Source organism: Podarcis muralis, chromosome 7 (assembly GCF_964188315.1).
Source record: "Podarcis muralis chromosome 7, rPodMur119.hap1.1, whole genome shotgun sequence".
NCBI classification, from domain to species: Eukaryota; Metazoa; Chordata; class Lepidosauria; order Squamata; family Lacertidae; genus Podarcis; species Podarcis muralis.
In genome coordinates, this window is record NC_135661.1 from 33,863,970 (window position 1) to 33,882,001 (window position 18,032).

The 18,032-nt window shown below is 39.8% G+C and overlaps 1 protein-coding gene across 10 annotated transcripts in view; it reads left to right on the plus strand.

Annotated features, from left to right (window-relative positions):
• The window catches only part of PHKB (phosphorylase kinase regulatory subunit beta), a 135,751-nt gene that overhangs the window by 12,533 nt on the left and 105,186 nt on the right, over positions 1–18,032 (plus strand). For 6 of the 10 annotated variants that reach the window (XM_077931519.1, XM_077931513.1, XM_028740223.2 and 3 more), the window contains 2 exons: positions 7,735–7,824; positions 11,546–11,684. In XM_077931519.1, the coding sequence (XP_077787645.1) occupies positions 7,735–7,824; positions 11,546–11,684 (229 nt within the window). Of the gene's footprint in view, positions 1–858; positions 874–7,734; positions 7,825–11,545; positions 11,685–18,032 lie in introns of all 10 variants that reach the window. The other 4 variants (XM_077931516.1, XM_077931511.1, XM_028740225.2 and 1 more) reach the window with 1 other exon arrangement.

The following is an 18,032-nucleotide window of genomic DNA, read 5'->3' on the forward strand; positions in this document are numbered from 1 at the left end:
GCCTGGTAGATGGTTGTTACTTAAGCAAAGTCCCAACCAAAACAGGAAGCCATTTTATAGTCCTTTCTGTCTAGGAGGATCCACTGGCCAGTCTGTGTGGGTTGAGCCAATCCAGAGAGTACATTATACTTCCCAGGAAGATGCTGCAACTCCGGTGGCTCACCACACAAGGCAGCTGAATGCTGAGCTGAGAGTTCCTGGTTCTAGTTCCAGTAGCTCCTGATACTGGTTAACATCTTCAGTGTCCCTGGGTAATTTAAAATAACTGATGTGGTAGTTATGTGTTAGTAAATAGGAAGCCATCACGGGGCAAGGATTTGGTGTAGTCACATGACAAAAGATTTTATGATCTTCCTAGAGAAAGTCTATCATTGTGTTTCATTTTGCACCCCACATTTCAAAGGAATTGCATGAATTTATAAGCGGTGATCTTACCTCTTGTTTGTGTTGGAGTAAGAATAAATGGTCACTATGCTCAAACATTTCCCAGTAGTGGCTTCACTACTGAGACTGTTTGCATCTTTCCTCTCATCAATATGAGCAATGTCTTTGAACAGAGTGAATGAGGGAAAGTTTATATTTTAGAGCAAGTTTACATTTAGTCAGAAATTATAACTGGGAATAAATGGCGATATATGATACTTTGACTATTCCCAGCATCTGCTTTGAAGATCAAGAGACTGTGCACTAGTGCTACATGATTAAAGGAAATTGAATGGACACACTGAAGACTGGTTTCTCTGCTTGAAATTTTCCCATTGTCAATATATATATATATATATATAGAGAGAGAGAGAGAGAGAGAGAGAGAATGCTGTGATTGTAACAACAGTTATTTTATTTCTTTGTTGGCTGCAGATGGCAGATTTCCTGGTAAGTGTATATATTTTGCAATGCCAACATTTCTTTTTGTAATCTACTCTGCTACATTATTAATGGACTTTCTTTAGGACTGTTTTTTAGGGTGCCATTGTTTGGTATTAGAATAAGACTTCTATCTGGTGGCGAGGTGGAAAAGTACTGTTAATGTTGCATTACAACTTGCATTAGTATCTTTAGTGATCATATTTCTTAAATACAATTATAGTTCTTATTTCAGATGATGCCAAGAACAGTTTTTATTCTCTGTAACAGCCATTTTATGATATGCACGATCCTAATTTACTTTGTGGTCTCGCTTTGTTGGATTCTGAACTGAAGTTTTGCACTGAACTTCCACAACTATGTTTGCAGACTCATAAATGTGACATGCATTATAAGCCGCTGCCTTGTAAGGCAGTTTCATGACCACACTTCCCATAATATTTTGAAAAACAACAACATGAAATGTTTGTATAGGACAAGCTACTTGTGAAATAAACTTGGGACAAATCAGCTTACAGTTGAAAACTTAAGATCAAGTTGATTTTGATGTTTTTTATTCTTTAATGTAGAATGTCTCATCTGTGTGTTTTTCCAATCATGTAACTTGGATGGCCTAAATCTGCTTTTGGATTGTTCGAAGAGCATGAAGGGTTGATTTAATTTATGTTTCCATTGATGCACTATTAGGGCTTATACAGTAATAATTGATTCTGTACAACAAAATGGCAAGAGGCAAGCTGAAAGTAAGTTAATTTGAGATTCATTATGGGTATTTAATGCACTCCTTAAACCTAGAAAGGAACTAATTAATGCCATTTTCCCAAAGCCCTCTTGCATTTTAAACCATCAGGATTGCAATGCAATGCAGGGCTTTCAGAAGAGTGTCTCTTTTCTTGTCTTGTATTACTACGGATCTAGATTGTATATTTCTGCAGAAGATGTACCTGACATTATTCTCTGTTTTGTTGGGGTGTTGCATGCAGGCCTGGTAGGCAGCAAAGTAAGCTGCAGCTGTGGGAAGAGAGGGCAGATAGAAATAGAAGGCATCTTCCTCCATGGAGCAATGCAGCTCCTCCTAGGGAATCCCAGGGCAGAATGGGGCAGCAGTAAGGGTGTAGCCAAGAGGGGAAGGGAGGGAGCTGCCCCCCTAGCTCAACAATAGAAATACTTAACTAACTGACCAATCACATTGGTTCTTCTCCCCCCCCCCCCAGAAGCCCTGTCCTCCCTAACAAAGTCCTCCCCCCCCCCTATAAAAATCCTGGCTATGCCCATGGGCAACAGAGAACTTACTGTCCAAATGGAAACTCTCTCCTTACAAGAACCTATGGTATATATGGATGTGAAGTCTTTGAAATCCTCTGCTGGCTTAGAGTAAAAGGCAACTGTCCTGCTTCACTGACCTTGGTCTTAGCTCATCTACTGGTAATTGTTTGGGAAAGAAACATTTGAATTTGAATCCAATTGTATCAGGATACTGTATTTTGGAAAAATATTTGTGTTTGTTGACTGCATAGTTATTGCTATTTCTTTAAGTGCTTTGTAAGCCTCAAGACCAGAGTGTGTCTTATATTTATATTTTTACCAATGCAGCCCCTCTCCCATGTGGGAAACATTAATTTATACGCATTATTTATGAACATTGCCTGATGTATTTAGGTCTGTAATGCAAATGTGTGAGTTTCAACTAGCTTCAGATGAATTAGGGCAATAGTGGAGCAAGGCAGGCATGGAGGTCTAAAGATGTAAACCCTCAACAGGAGAAAAACTGTTAAGCAATAGTGCATTCAAGTAAGAGGAAATTTGCAAAATCACCAGCTGGCATGCTATTATTTTCTTTGTAGATTACACTCAATATCTCAGCTTTACCTGAAATCAAAATACAAATGCCTTCAAATAAACAAATGTATGGTGAATGCACACATATATTTGTTGTAGCAAATCATGGCTTCTCAGTGTGTGTAAAAGGATTTGCAACATGATTAACTGCAGGTTTCATATGGTTTCTTAGGTAGAATTGCTCTTTATTATGAAACCTCCAGTGGAGGAATGCAGTGGAACCTCCAATCAGTGAACACTCAAGAGCTTGTGTGGTCAAGCAAGCAAACATATTTTAATAAATTAATACAAATCAGAGGCTTCTGTCAATACCTCTTTTCTTTCATAAGTTCTCTTATAAGACACCATGAAAATGGAAGGTGATGTTTCAAGTTAAAAGGATGCAATTTTCTTTGTAAGTGGAAGAAGCAGCACGGAGTAATCAAATTAGATACATCAAAGACTTGAGAGTACATGGCTGATTTCCATTATGTCTCATTGATATGGAATTAGTTTTGTCTAATTTTGAACTGACTCAAGTGCAACCTTGAATACTGAAGTGTGCCTTGACTTTGTTTTCCAGTTCTTTTGCATATATATTTATGGAACTAGGCTGCATAGAATAGTGAACAATACTTTCAGTAGAGGTGATAATGTTAATAGCAGTTGTCCTACCTTTATTTGGCTGAATTCGTTTAGTCAGTATTACAGACTCATTTTCTGCTCAATCTTTACAAGGGTTGTTGTTTAATTTGGTAACTTTACTATGTAGCAAACCTTTTCATGTTTGTATTTAGGACTATTCTTTATACATGCTGACTGCGTAAACTGACATCAGGGTTCATTTTAATTAGAATTAATCAGTTGTGTTCATATTTAATAGTCTATAGGATTTCTCAGTATACAAAGTACTGACCAGTTTTCCTAACCATGATAATGATAGCAAAAACATGTTTTGTGGCTCCTCTCTCCCTCCCTCCCCCATCAACATGCTAAGTAAATGCAATATTAGAGCTATGCCACTTGTTCTCTTGATCTCAAGTATTGAAGTTTTTACAAAAATGTGTCAGCAAGTTAGAGTGGAAATAGATTTTTATTTTTAAAGACATTTGGTTACATTTTGTATAGCTGATTTTTTTTTGTAAAGCATTGATAGAAAAACTTGTGACTTAAAACTGTTTTTATGCTGAGAGTATAACATTAAGGAATTACTTATTGACTGACAAATAAATGTAAGATTCATAGTATATAATTTAACATGTCAAATTTTAGAGAGGTAGTTGTGTTGGTCTGCTTCAGCAAAACCAGGAAAGAATATTGATTTACTGTGGTATAAACTTTTTGTGGGCAAACTCCATTTCATCATATACATAGTGTTATTGCTAGTTGGTAGAGATACCTATTGTCATGAGTGCGTGGAGTCTGACCTGGAGGAGGGCATCAGTGGATTGGGAGGTGGAGATCCAGATCCAGGGGAGATCCTGGTGGGCTATCTGGAGAGCAGGCCATCCTGATTCCTGTGACATTGGATGTCCCAAGCACAAAGTCACAGGCCATTGAGCCAACCCTGGTGCCTTCCTTTGTCAGCAAAACATCTTCCCATTTGGGGGCGGCAACTGAGGATACGTTTGACTGGCTCTCTTGATTCTGTTTCCATCTCCAAGAATGCAGAGGTGACTGTGCCAGTGTGAACAAACCATGTATTCCCAACATTTCCGTGCTTCCCCAGTCCCAAGGTTCAGATTCCATAACCAGCAGAATATGGTTTATACACCAGTGGTTTAAGCACCATATACGGTATATTCTTAATTGCTCTAGCCAAATTTTCCACAGTATGGGAGTTTCAGTCTCTGTTGTGGCAGAGTCTATTATGCCAAGATTGTTATTAAACATAGTTGAAGTTTCGTTATATGGAGGAGCTGAGGTTTTCTGGGAGCCATGTATATTAGCTCTTAACAAGTCCAGATCAATTGACCAGTTAGCTAAGCTTTCATTAGAGGAGTATGAAGCAAAACCTCTTATTTGGGATAAGACATCTCCTTCCCCATTACTTGCATACTTGCCATATAAAGGACCAGGGCTGTCCTTATAAGACATATTGATTACACCTTGCTGCAATTGGTTTGTAGTTAACTCTGCCTCCCTTGATCCAGTTGCTGAGTCACAATAGTCCAGCATAGATTTCTGAACTAAATTGGCAATGGAGTTCTGGACAATTTATCTGAAGCGCTGAGGTTCTGTGCTCATGTAATCACAATGTTAAAACAGTTGCTCTCCCAGCATCTGTCCTCCAATTAAAACATATGACTTTTAAGCCCATATAAAAGTAAAACAGATTTAACATTAACTGCATTTAACATTAACTGCTGAGCCAACTGACTTTAAAACTTTAACATTATTAAAAATAAAACAAATTAAAAGTAGAACAGACTGCAGAATTCAAGGACAAACAGCCTTACTCATTGCCATCTTTACCTGGAAGAACAGCACCCTATTTTCTCATAAGATGCTATCATAAACCATATTTTAGTCCTGATTTGTAGGGCAACTAGCATGCACAACATATAGCTTGCCAAGTGTGGATGGTTTGGCAAACTGATTTGTCAAGGACCCAGAATTAAGTTAAGCTGTTGTTGTATGCATAAATAAAATTTATTATTATTTATTATTATTATTATTGTATGCAAGGGGAGAGGAACATAGAAGCACTTAAGTCTGCTTGTGCGTGTAATGTTATACCATGGTTTGGCATTGCATCTAAACCACATGTTTACTTGTTCTAAATCAATCCATTGTTGGTGCTTCACATAGTTAATCTTCTACTCTAAAACATTGAAAAAATGAGCACGAAGCATCAAGCTTAATTAGAGAGGCGTCCATCTTTATAGCCCATATACACAAGCTATGAATATATTATTCAAGGAACAGATTTTAAAATATATTTAGCTAGTTACCGATTTGTAATTAGCCTCTAGATTTTAATGAGCAAGGTTGGCAATACAAAGGCAAAGTGAAGTGGATAGAAGCACAAACAGTTCTATTCTTCACAATTATAGAAACAATAATAAAATCAACCTTGACACTTCATCCAGTACCTGAAGTTCTTTATCTCCTATAAAGAAAATAAAATAAAATTATTGCATACACTTTTATTTAGAACTAATAAGTTTTCAGATGCTGAAGGAAATAATGTAGCTATCGTTATTGTAAAGGTCTAGATGGATGTTTGTCTTTTCTGTGCAGTTGTGTTACATTATAAGGCTCTGCAAATCTGTTTATCCAAATAATTATTCTTTCTGGTGAAAACTGATTGCTGAAGAAAAATACTACAAGGTAGTAAACATAGTTACAACTTGCTGTAGCGGTTTTGGTCTTGGTTGACGCCTGCCTCCTTAGCCAGCCCGACTGGATGTAAACAAGACTAGCCTAGAGGCAGCATGCAATGGCAGACAGACCCACCTGATCCTTCTCTACCCTTTCCCTGACTGTACAAAGAGCAGAGGTAGCTGGTGGGTGGCTCTAGCAAGCAGAACAGCAGAGTAAGGGCAGAAAAATTAGGCAGAGGGAGCACTGCTGGGTGTCCTAGAAGCTGACTGAGCACGCCCTCCTTGGGGCAGCCAACACACTGCAGGTAATCTGCATGGTGAGAGCCCAGTGGTGAGCCAAGGCCCAAGAGAAGAAACTGGTGCTGCATTGCAGGCTTGGGGTAGAGTGCCGAGGAAGGTTAGTGTATTAGCCAACTGAATAAAACCCTTTGTAGAATAGGGGCTATAGCAAAAGCAAGCTTCCCCCGGACTAGAGATAAGAAGTGGGGTTCTGAGGACTTGTCTGTTGTAATCCACTCCCAATGGTACATCTCACAGCCCGTATTCTCCCGCTCTCTTCAACTAGTTCATCTGGAGAAGGGGGAACTCTCACTCACCCCTCTGTTCATTACCATGTGGCTCAGCTACTTTTTAGATGGAGCACAGACTGCTATTATGAGGAGCTGAAACATTTGTACTTTGTAGGTAAATACGCTGTTTTCAGGTGGTTTTAGTAATCACTGTATCTTGGACGCCTTGGGTTGCATTCACTGTCAAGCTGTCACATGTGGTCTGTCTGTTTAGGCATATCCACTTTCCAGACAGAATGAGCCACTCTCCCTTCTCCCCTGTGTGTTCTTGTAGGGGTTTCTCCCCTCCACTTGAGTCAATTGTGGGGGCAGGATGGGGGGAGGCTGGTTATGCAAGCGGAAGCTCTTGCGCAAGGCTTCATTTGATGGATTCATTTAGTGAATTCTGCTCCTAGTATACCAAATTTCAGCATTCTGTCTGTTGTGGAAATCCCTCCCAGATGGGATTTCCTGTACCAAAGCTTAGTTCATCCTGACTCCTTTGGCTGTTTTAGAAGGAATACACAGGAATAGGCCCCATTTTGATTGTTCTTATCCGTGCGGTTTTAAAAAGTTGAAGAACTAGGTTTATTATTTTTTTTAAAAGAAGAATAATGTGGTATTTTGTGAGGAACATTCAGAATTTTAAATTGGTCTATACTTTTAATTTCATTTATTCAGGTTTGCGCAAATTTTATTTATGTCAACTTGTGTTACATTTGTAGATCTGGAGTTCCTTTTGTTTGTCAGTTTTCTGTTTTGTAGTAGTCCAGTGATTAGATACAAAGAATTGGATATGAATATGAGGCTCTATTCCAACCCACTCTTGGGATGGGGGCCTTTTCAGCTGTGGTACCCAAGAGCTAGAAGGTTTGCCTGGCCCCTTCACTATTTGCTTATAGATAGACTGCTTCTTCAGCAAGCTTTTCGGTAGCTTATCCACATTATTTTATGTTACTATAGGCTTTTAAAAAATCTTTTCAAAATATTGTTGCTGGTTTTATTTTTTATTTTTTTTAATCCTTTGTAAGCCACCTTGGCTGTTAGAAAGGTAAAGTATAAAAACTGAACATGCATACATGAAAATGAATAAAAGGGCACTCTTGACAATATCTTTATGGTTTAATTTCATGTTACTGCTGTAATTCTAATCAAGGTGTTATAATTTCTTCCTTTAGGTTCTGTATATGAACCCCTTAAAAGCATTAACCTTCCCAGGCCAGATGGAGAAAGTCTGTGGGATAAGCTGGATAGTTACTATCGGATAGGTAAGTCAAAAGAGAGGCAATTTGTTTTGGAAGTAATATGTTTACTTTTTGTGAACGTAACTCATTTAAACAATTAGGAAATCACAAATTTTGTCTCTCATCCGGTGGAACCGTCAGTATTGGTGAAAATTCAAATGTTCTTTAAATGGTTTGGAAACTTGAATACCTTAGGGAAGGACTATCTCCTCCCATTTATCTCCATTCTGATCCATGTTGAAGGTCTTGCTCTGGGTTCCTCCACCACCTGGTTCCTATTTTGTTGTTGTTGTTGTTGCTGCTAATCTTCTGTCACAGTTGGCTGTTTAAGGAACTTCCTTTGGGGGCAAATGGACCTGTGTTTTCCTCTCTGCTATGTTAATGGGCAAAATACCTTAGTTCCTTGCTGATTTCTTTCTGCTGATACATTTGCTGTGCTTTATGTGTTTCTTATTGATTGTTTTATTGTTTTGCTTTATTTTCCCCTCTTTTACTGTCAGCCGCTTTGCCTTTATTTTTTGAAAAGTAAGGGAAGTACAGTGGTACCTCTGGATGCGAATGGGATCCGTTCTGGAGCCCTGTTCGCATCCTGAAGTCTACGCAACCCGCGTCTGTGTGTGCGCTGGTCGCGATTCGCTGCTTCTGCACATGCGCGCGATATAATTTTGACTGTCTGTGCATGCGCGAGTGGCGAAACCAGGAAGTAACGCACCCCGTTACTTCCGAGTCGCTGCGGAGCGCAGCCCAGAAATACTTAACCTGAAGCTACTTCAGCCCCAGGTATGACTGCAATTTGAAATCATTGTTCTACGTTCTTGTAATATCACTGGGATCATGAAAAGTACAGGTGTTTACGTTGTAGCAATGCTCACCTGTTTTTACATATTCAGTCAAAAGTACTATGTAGACCAGGGGTTGGCAAAAAATTTTAGCCGCGGACCGGTCCACTGTCCCTCAGACCTTGTGGCGGGCTGAAGAAGCGGCAACGGGGGGGGGGGGGCGAAGCTGGAAGAAGAGGCGAGGGGGGCAAGTAGTCCTCCTCCCCAACCCCAGCCGCTGCGCTTACCTTCCTTGGGGCTGCTGCCGCCGCCACCACCACTGCTGCTTCACGTGGGTAGGCAGAGAGAACTTGTCCGCTCTACTCTCTGGCCCACAGGAGCACCAGGGGGGCGGCGGTGGAGGGAAGATGAGCGGCGCGAAAGGACTGGCTCCAGAGAGGGGCTGCTTAAAATGGTGCTCAGCCAGCTCAGGCCAGCTCCCTTCCTCCTCTAGGCAGAGCAGGAAGAAGCCAGGAGGAGGAGGGAGGACTGTGGTGTGTGTGAGGGAGAGGGGGGGAATGGAATGGCACAGGGGGGGAAATGGTGCAGCCTGAAAGAACAGAATCACCATGCCGATCCACGGACAGCCCGCAGGCCAGATCCTGAAGGCAATTGGGCCTGATCCAGCCCGTGACCTTAGTTTGCTGACCCCTAAGGTAGACTAAGATTATATTTGTTCAGGACTGAACATTGCTTATATTCAGGGACATTCAGTTGTTCTGCCACGTTAAATCTATTAAGGCAAATAAGCAACCAACAGTGAGCCATACGGCCTGCTCAAATGTACTGTGTTTTCAAGCAGTGAATGCCTACCCATTTCAAGCAGTGAATGCCTACCCTGCCAGAGTAGGATTCAACTAGAGCAGTGAGCTCAATTATTCAGTGGCAAAAAATAAGCAATGACAGTGCAACCGCAAACAGTCAAGCAGATGCACTTGTACAGTGTGTACAACACTACCTTCAAATGGAGGTTCTCACACAGACCATCCAGTTTAAATTCTAAAACTTGGCAATGGCTAACTTTGCTGCTTCTTGCTATCCTTTTCATAATTATTCAAAAGTATTCATAATTATTCAAAAGTATTCATAATTATAAAAGCAGTCATTTCATAATTATTCAAAATTGACAGCCTATTCTATGATGAAGTGCCTTCGCTTGAGTGACCCAGCTGGTAAAGTTCAAATATAAAGATTTGTATCTTAAAGTTCAAAATATTTTAAAATGAATGTTCATTTTTTATTATGGCAGGTCAGATAAAGAGAGAAGAGGGTGGGGTGGAATTCTGAACAGACAGGTCTGCTGACTTATTGTGCTTGGTAGCTGTTGTGGCCAGATTATGGTGTCCACTACAGTGATGGACAGCTTCAATTGGTTGCACCAATTTCTCTCCCTCCCTTGGCAAGCCAGGGTGACTGAGGTGCGCCTGCCACCTTTTTTTTTTGCTACCAGTCTTGGCTACTTTGACATGCGGCATTGTGAAATTGTGACAATACCCACTTGGATGTTGTTGTGATATAGCAATGAAACACGAGTGCTGCTAGGGGGATAAGGACTGCAGGGGTTTTTTTGCCTCTTTCTTATCAGCACAGCGGATTGCATCCCACCCCAAGTTACTCCCAGTTGTGATATGGGACATGGTGTTGTGGCAGGAGGGGCTACAGGCAGAGGAGGAAATCAGAAGAAATTGGGCATCTGTTTCTCCAATTCAGATAGCGCAAGAAGCTCTTTGGAGCCCAGTTGTAATAATGAAGTTTATATTATTTGAGAAACAGCATATTCAAACAAACACGTTTTTCCTTCTCTGAGCAAGATTCCAGTTCATTTTACAATCTATATTACATTATTACATTATTATATTACATTAAATAAATCCATCATTGTTTTTCATCTGTCTCCCAATATAGAAGTTATAAAATGACCTTCTAAAGTAGTAATGGGCTGTTCTTGGAACCTCTAGCCTAGTTAAAATAAACTTTAAAATACTATCGGTAGAACTTCCTTGAGAATAATTAAAATTTATGGTTTTCATTGCTTGTAGGCATTTTATATAAATACTGAATAAAAGTTTACTTGTAAAGAGAGAAGGGACTGAAGACTATCCACAGAGTAAAAAAGATTTTTGTTTTAATTTCCCCCCAGAAGCCATAATTGAACCATAAATAGCTTTCACATGGAAGGGCATTTCTTCAGTATTCTGTTCTGAGGTACCAATAATGCTCTGAATGTGATTGTTCAATAACTAAACTCTCTATAAAGCATAAAAAGTGGAAGAATCTAAGCTAAAGGTGTTATAAAGAGGATAGTAAGATTACATTAAGCTAGAAACACAAACTGGATAAGACAGACATAGACATGGCCAACTCTGCACCTGATGCATTGTAAAAAAAAATATATTTTTTTGGTACTGGGCAGGATGAGCAAGTGTTAAGGAGGATTTTGCCTCTTATTAGATGTTGAGGTATGCTAAAATATGTGGTATAATGGGAGTTTGTTTCCATGCAGAGTTCCAAAGGAACTGGGAGTTGTAGCTTTGTTCAGGGACTGAAAATTATGTGATAGCATTCTCTAGGCATCACATAGAACTAGTGTCCTCAGGGTTCCTTGAGGGGATGCTATCACAGTTAAACTGCTTTTTGTAGACAAAGCCTAGGAACAGCAGTCAACAGATGTTGCTAAGAACAGATCCAGAGCAAAAGGCACAAAGGAAAAACAATAGAGAAACATGGGGAAATGGTGAATACTGACATTCAGTTTTGTATGTGCATCTTTTTCCTTGCTACATCATTAACTTATTTATTTTTTCTCACTTTTCCTTTTCCACATTATCTGATTTTTCAAGGTAGTATTCCTTTGTTTAAAAATACTGTACTTTCTGAAACTGGAATAAACTCAAAGTAATAGTAATAATTGTTGTTTATCTTGGCAGTCAAGTCAACAGTGTTACTTTTCCAAAGTCCGACCACTGGCCTCTTTCCTACAAAAACACTGGGTGACAACCAAAGGGCAAAAATACATGACAGTCTTTACTGCGCTGCCTGCGCCTGGGCCCTGGCACTTGCATACAGGTAAAAATGGATGAGTTCTTGTTTGTGTGGTCCAATGCACTTAAGTTACTAGTCTACTAAAATGTTTAGTGACCAGCCTTCCTTCCTTCTTATGCTAAAAAGGCATTTGTGGCAATGGAGTGGGGGTGGGCAGCCACTACAAAGTTTTGTAAAATGTATATGCACTATGTCTCAGGTTGTTGTATTATAATCATTGTCTTCTGCCCTGCAAATCTTAGCAACCCAGAATCTCATCACTAGATTTTAGTATCACTTTTATCCATGGAAAATCATTAAGGTCAACTACCTTGGCTTCTGTAAGCAGTAGCGGTCATTCTCACATAACTGATTTTTGGCTTGGCAATCTGAATCTAAAAAGTCATGTTGCCTTTCCTCATTTTCAGTTTCTTGAGTCATTCTTGAGACCATTTCAGTAAGCACCAAGTAGCTAAACTATGCAGACTCACAGCAGTAGACATCCAATAATAAAACATTCAAAAGTAATATTTGAAAATACCCAAATAACTCAAAACACCCATTAAACTCTTTTACAACTGAATAAAACAGTTAATTTATGTAATTAATGTACATCATTATTATACATTGAAATTATTTGATCAGCAGAGTTCCATGCCAGTCATCAAAAACTGACCCCAATTCCCCCCCACCCTTAATTATAGAGGCTGTTTCAGCAAATAGACCGCCTTGTCTGTCAAATATTGGCACTCTCTATGTAACAATAATATTAATTTTAAAAACACTCCAATAGTTCATTTTCTTAAAAGGAAAAGAAAGCTTTTGAAAACCCTAATAACTAGCGCTTGATTTTCTAATCATAGTCTTGCAGCGCTACAGAATTGCTTCAATTTCAATCCTTTCTGTGTGTCTTGTGTGTGGGGATACTTTCCTATAGGAAAACCTAAGCATCTGGGTAGGGGAGAACTAGTGCAAATAGCTTGTGTGAACTAGTGGTACATATATGTGTGACCTGGTCTTACACCCAGTCAAACTATTTGCCCAGGTTTGCCTGCTCTGTTTGGCAGTAGCTTGCCAGGGTCTTAAGCAGAGATCTTTTGCGCGCTTTTCTGCTGGATCCTTTTCGCTTGAGATGCTGAGGGTTGCATTTTGGACCTTCTGCATGCAGCACATGTGCTCTACCGCTGAGCTTTGGTCTCCCCCACACTTGGCAGATATACCTATTACATTGGGCACATTAGTAGAATAGGCAGGCATTAATGTCTGCAGACTCATCTGACTTGATCATCCTCTGGCTTTCTACTACAAGTGCCACTGCATGTCCTCTGCCTCTTCATTAGAACGATTCAGCTTCCAGAAGTCTTCACCTCATTCCTTCCATGTAGTTTTTAGTTAGGCTTTCCGACTAACTAAAATTTAGGCTTCCATTCCTTCCATGCAGGCTTCCTGACTATTTCCTCCACATGAAAATGTGGCAAAGGGTGCTGCCTTTACCACAATCAAGAGATGGGAAATGGGCACACTCTTTCCCCAGCCTTACACATAGGAGATACATTGGCACCAGTGTTAAATTTGGTTAAGCAGGTTCCTCACCTAAGCAGAATTCTTAACCAGTGTTTTGGTCCAGTTGTATTCAGCAGTACTTTCCTTTGAGTGGATTTAGTTATGATTGTGTCGTATGAGTGTTTAAAAGGTTTAAATTGGTTTTTTTGTTTGTTGTATAACTAATGTATCATGTATACTACTTTGTGAGGATATGTTCGTGAAAATCAAAATATAATTTATGAAATAAATAAATAGAACATTTCCCCCAGGTACCCTAGAGGTCTTTGTTTGTTTGTTTGTTTGTTTGTTTGTTTGTTTTGCAGGTGTTTATGTTTGCATTCTTAGGTGGGTTCACATTCAGTTGTGGTGTCCTCCACCTGTAGCCCATTGTGTTAACCCAAACAATGTATTTCTGAACAGAACCTGTTAAAACTTTTGAGTCAAAATGTGTCCTTGTGCAGTTCCTGCTGTTAATTCTTCCACCTATGTAAGAATGAATAAAAACAGCTTTGTTGTCTACACATAGTTGAAAGTTGTTGTTTTGTGTGATTTTGGCTCATTGGATATCTTTAGTGGTGCCTTGGTGCTAGAATTCAGAAATTAATGGCAAATTGAAATAATGGAAAACAACTCAGTCTTGAAAAAGGAGATGAACATATCAAATGGAAAGCAGAAATAAATGTATCATAATTAATGTATGATACTTTACTACATTGCATAATTAAATATGATGAAACTGTCTAAATTATAAATGATGAGCAATTGTAGCTATAGAAAGATTCATTACAGGGTGGTGTTACCATAGTAACTGGTGAGAATACTTTAAAATATGAATTAGTTTTACAGTGCATCAGTGTTCAATAAATATTTTTCATCTATAAAATAGGATCTATTTTAACTATAATTTTAATTCAAACCAAATTACCTCCCCAGGTGTATAAAGTATGGAACAGTAGTTAACGAAAAGAGATGCATAGGATGATAATCAAGCTGTGCAAGGGCTCCAGCATACCTTTCCCAAGTTTGGTAGTTTGTTTTCCTTTGAAGCAGTTGAGGACTAAATCACAACTGTAGTAGTTTTGGAGCTGCTACCCTGTGAGGTCTTCAGCTCTGAAAATGAATGCGTCACTCAGGCAGGACTAGTAAGATGGTTTCTTGCCAAAGAATGTTGGAGGATGAGTGGCATTCATGTGAGAAGGAACCATCTCATTGACTCCACCTAGATGGTTCCTTTTTTCAGACACCCCCAGGGCAGCATAGGATTGTTCCTTGGGGAACTGGTGGGCCTGAGCTGCTGCAGGTGGAGTTATTTGGGCCAGAGCATTCTAAGGTTGGAGGAGAGCACAGCAAAAAGGTAGTGTTGAGGGGTTAGAGCAGATGAGGAAGTCCTTGTCAGCATTCCAGAGGACACTGGTTTGGCCACTGGGAAACCAGATATTGGACCACTGAGTCTGATGCAGTGAGGCTCTTCTTGTGTTCATTACAACTTTTGGGAGAGAAGAGGAAGAGCTAGAAGCAACTAAAGCTGGGCTGGGGCCTGATCCCATGGATTAAAAAGTCTGAGAGAAACTGGAAGAGCCATTAGGAAATGAGTTTGTGGACCTCTAATATGTTTCCTTCATGGATTTTGAACACTTGACAAGAGTCCCTTCTCTACATGCCTTCCATCTTCAGCTTGCGAAAGTACATGCGTAGTTGTGCGAGGAGGGTGTCATTCAAACTTCACTTGCCCCATGCCTAGAAAGCACAGGTCTTATAGGTTTCCTGCTTCTCCTTTTCTAGGCATGGGTCCGAGTGGTTTTCCATTTGCCCTGCCGCTTTCCCTGGGAAAACCAACTCTTTGCTGCTGAATTGGAACAAACATCAATCTGCAGAAAACTTGAATGACATTTGCTCTCATTCAGCAGTAAAGAGCGGCTTTCACCAGGGGAAAGTGGTTGGACAAGCGGAAGTGTGGATGAGCCCAGAAGCAGAGAGAGAGAGCACGCACTCTGAAGGATCAGTGGTCCACACATCATCACAGATTTGATTTGGCTAAGCTATTCATCTTTCAGCTTTTTAATTCTGTTAGGTAATGCAAACTGTAAAGCAAAATGGTGTGCACCCTTACATTAGCCATGTGTGGAAGCACGAAGTGGGAGCTGTTGTCACAAGTACTAATATCTATGGGAGGGCACAGGTATTTGCCTGAGGTAAAATGCCCATGATTAAATGATTCAAATCAGTGTGTCTTGTGTTCACACATACAGCTGAATTATTGTCTGGGTATCCCTCAGTGGCTGCTTAAAAGCTTGTTTCTCCACAACATGTTATGCAGTCCTCTGTTTCCTCTGACCCATGAGCTTTTATGGATTTCTAGAGGTTTTAAATGCATCTAAAGCCCTGAATACCAGTGTGCTTTTAGACACAATGGCTGTTGGTTTCATGTCATGTTTGGATTTGCTGGTGATCACTTGGGATTTGAAATGTACCTTTTACTAATGCTTCTATGTTCTTGTTTTTTGTATACCTTTTGACACTTCTGTGTTCCTGTCTTCCTAGAAGAGACAACTTCCTTTTTTGTTTCACAGACAAGACAGTAGGTCTAAATTCTCCATTGAATTGGCCTAGCACTCAGTCTGGCCATGCTACTTTTCACGAGCATTTTCCAGAACGGCTAGAAGAGATTATGTCTATTCTCCTGGAAACGTAATTTTGAAACCTTTTTAGTTATGTGACTTTCCCTGTCCAAGAATCAAGTAGGTAGACATGTTGGTCTGATGCAGACTAAATCAATCAATCAATCAATCAATCAATCAATCAATCCAGTAGCACCTTAGAGACCAACGAAGTTTGTTCTGGGTATAAGCTTTCATGTGCATGCACCAGAACAAACTTAGTTGGTCTCTAAGGTGCTACTGGACAATTTTTAATTTTTTTTTTTATTTATCCTGTCCAAAAAGTTAGATCAAGCACTCAGTCCCGAGGGCAGGCAACTGCCTTTGGGAGGCTGGCAGAGTGAAGGGAAAACACATAATCTAGTGTTTCCCCTTCATGCTGCCAGCCTGTGGAAAGTTATCAGATTTTTGATTGACCTCGTGGTGTAACTTGACTCCATAGGCTGGGAGGATAATATTCTATTTTTCCTGCGTATCTGTCTCAGCTGGAACTGCTTGTGGTTCCCACCCCTGACCTGCAGCTAAACTTGAGTTCCTGTGGGTCCTCTGAAATGGTGTGTCATTTTGGCAGATGTGGGCAGGTGATTTCATTCACCTAATTTTAACTGTACAATTTTGATTCTTAATTTGGAAGAATTTGAGGTCTTCAGGCACATATTTCAACACTTCCCAATAATAGATTGCCGTTTTTACTATTTTTAAAAAATAGAACTTTTCCTGCAAACTCTTAAAATGCACTTTTAATCTAGTAGTTCACCTGTTATCTTTGTTCAATCTACTCTAATTTACACTTACAGGAAATTCCCCTACCTCAAGTTAAGAGTATTTTCAAACTTTAATAATTTTCCATCAAAATATTCTTTAGCATGGTATAATGCACACTTGTCATTTGGTATCGTTTTAATTTACGTTTTACATTCAGTGTTCAAAATCAGCAGATATGGTTTTGGAAGCTCCAGCCTCATTTAGTGGTTGATTAAATATCTGGTGCCATTCACAGTATCATTTTTATAGACATAATTTCCTCTTCCAATTCCCACTACCTACTCATTTAAATAGGTTCGACCTTCATGTTCTTTGAAGGATGCCTTCATACTGAAGAAGTTATGCATGTACCATTTTGGGGATTGAAGTGTGGTTTGTATCCAGAGCTTTGCCAGTATGGTTTTGCTCATGCTTCCCACTGAATTATTAATCCCTTTTAACATTTATTTAATTATTTGAGGTCATGCCCTATTGCAGTTCATGAATTTTGTACTTTATTTCAAATGTCAGACTTTCAGTACCACTGTCAGGGTTTAAAGTGGGAGTCCAGTATGCCCTTTACCTGCTGCCATTTCAAAGATTTGAGCCTTTCCAGGAAGGTCAGCACTGCCTGGAGTCTCTGGTTCAAGTTTCAGATAGTGTTCTCATATCCATAAAGGAATGCAAATGAATATTAAAGGCCTTTCTCACATTACCTTATTGGCATGGGATCAAATCTCTAGATCACTACAGTGACTCCTCCCAATGTCAGCCTCTCCACTCCCAGAAACTGTCACTGTGATGGTATGTGGAGAAGCCACAGTGTGAACTCTTTCTACACGGCCTGAAGGATGTTACCCATATGGTGCAAAAGCTACACTGAAACAATTTCCACACACGATATGCAATGGCTGTAGCTCAATATTTTGTGTCTGCTAGTGGACAGGTGAATTCTAATGTTTTGCAACAGAGGAACCGAGTGCAACAGTTGTACTGGTGATCCATCTAACTCAGTATTGTTTATACTAACTTAGCAGCAGCTCTCCAGGATTTCAGGCAAGAGTCTCCCCCACTTCTACCATGAGATGCCAGGGATGGAACCTGTGACATTCTGCATGCAAAGCAGATGTTCTACTGCTGAATTATGGCCTATCCCCAAGTTGATTGTGTGATCTATTGCACAGTAAAGTTAACAAATCACAAGTACCCTTATGCATTCTCTTGTGCGAAAAAACATTTCTCTAGCAGAACAAGTATACTGCTAAGTTACTTTGACTTCACACAACATTGGATACAACCATGTCTTTTTTTGTGTCTGCCTGTAGTTTTGTATGGTGTCTGTGGGTTTTTTAAAAATAAAACACCCATACATTAGCAATGACCTATTCAAGAATATTGTGTGCTTTAATGGACTTCTGGGAAGATTTTGCTTCTGCTTCCAGTGCAG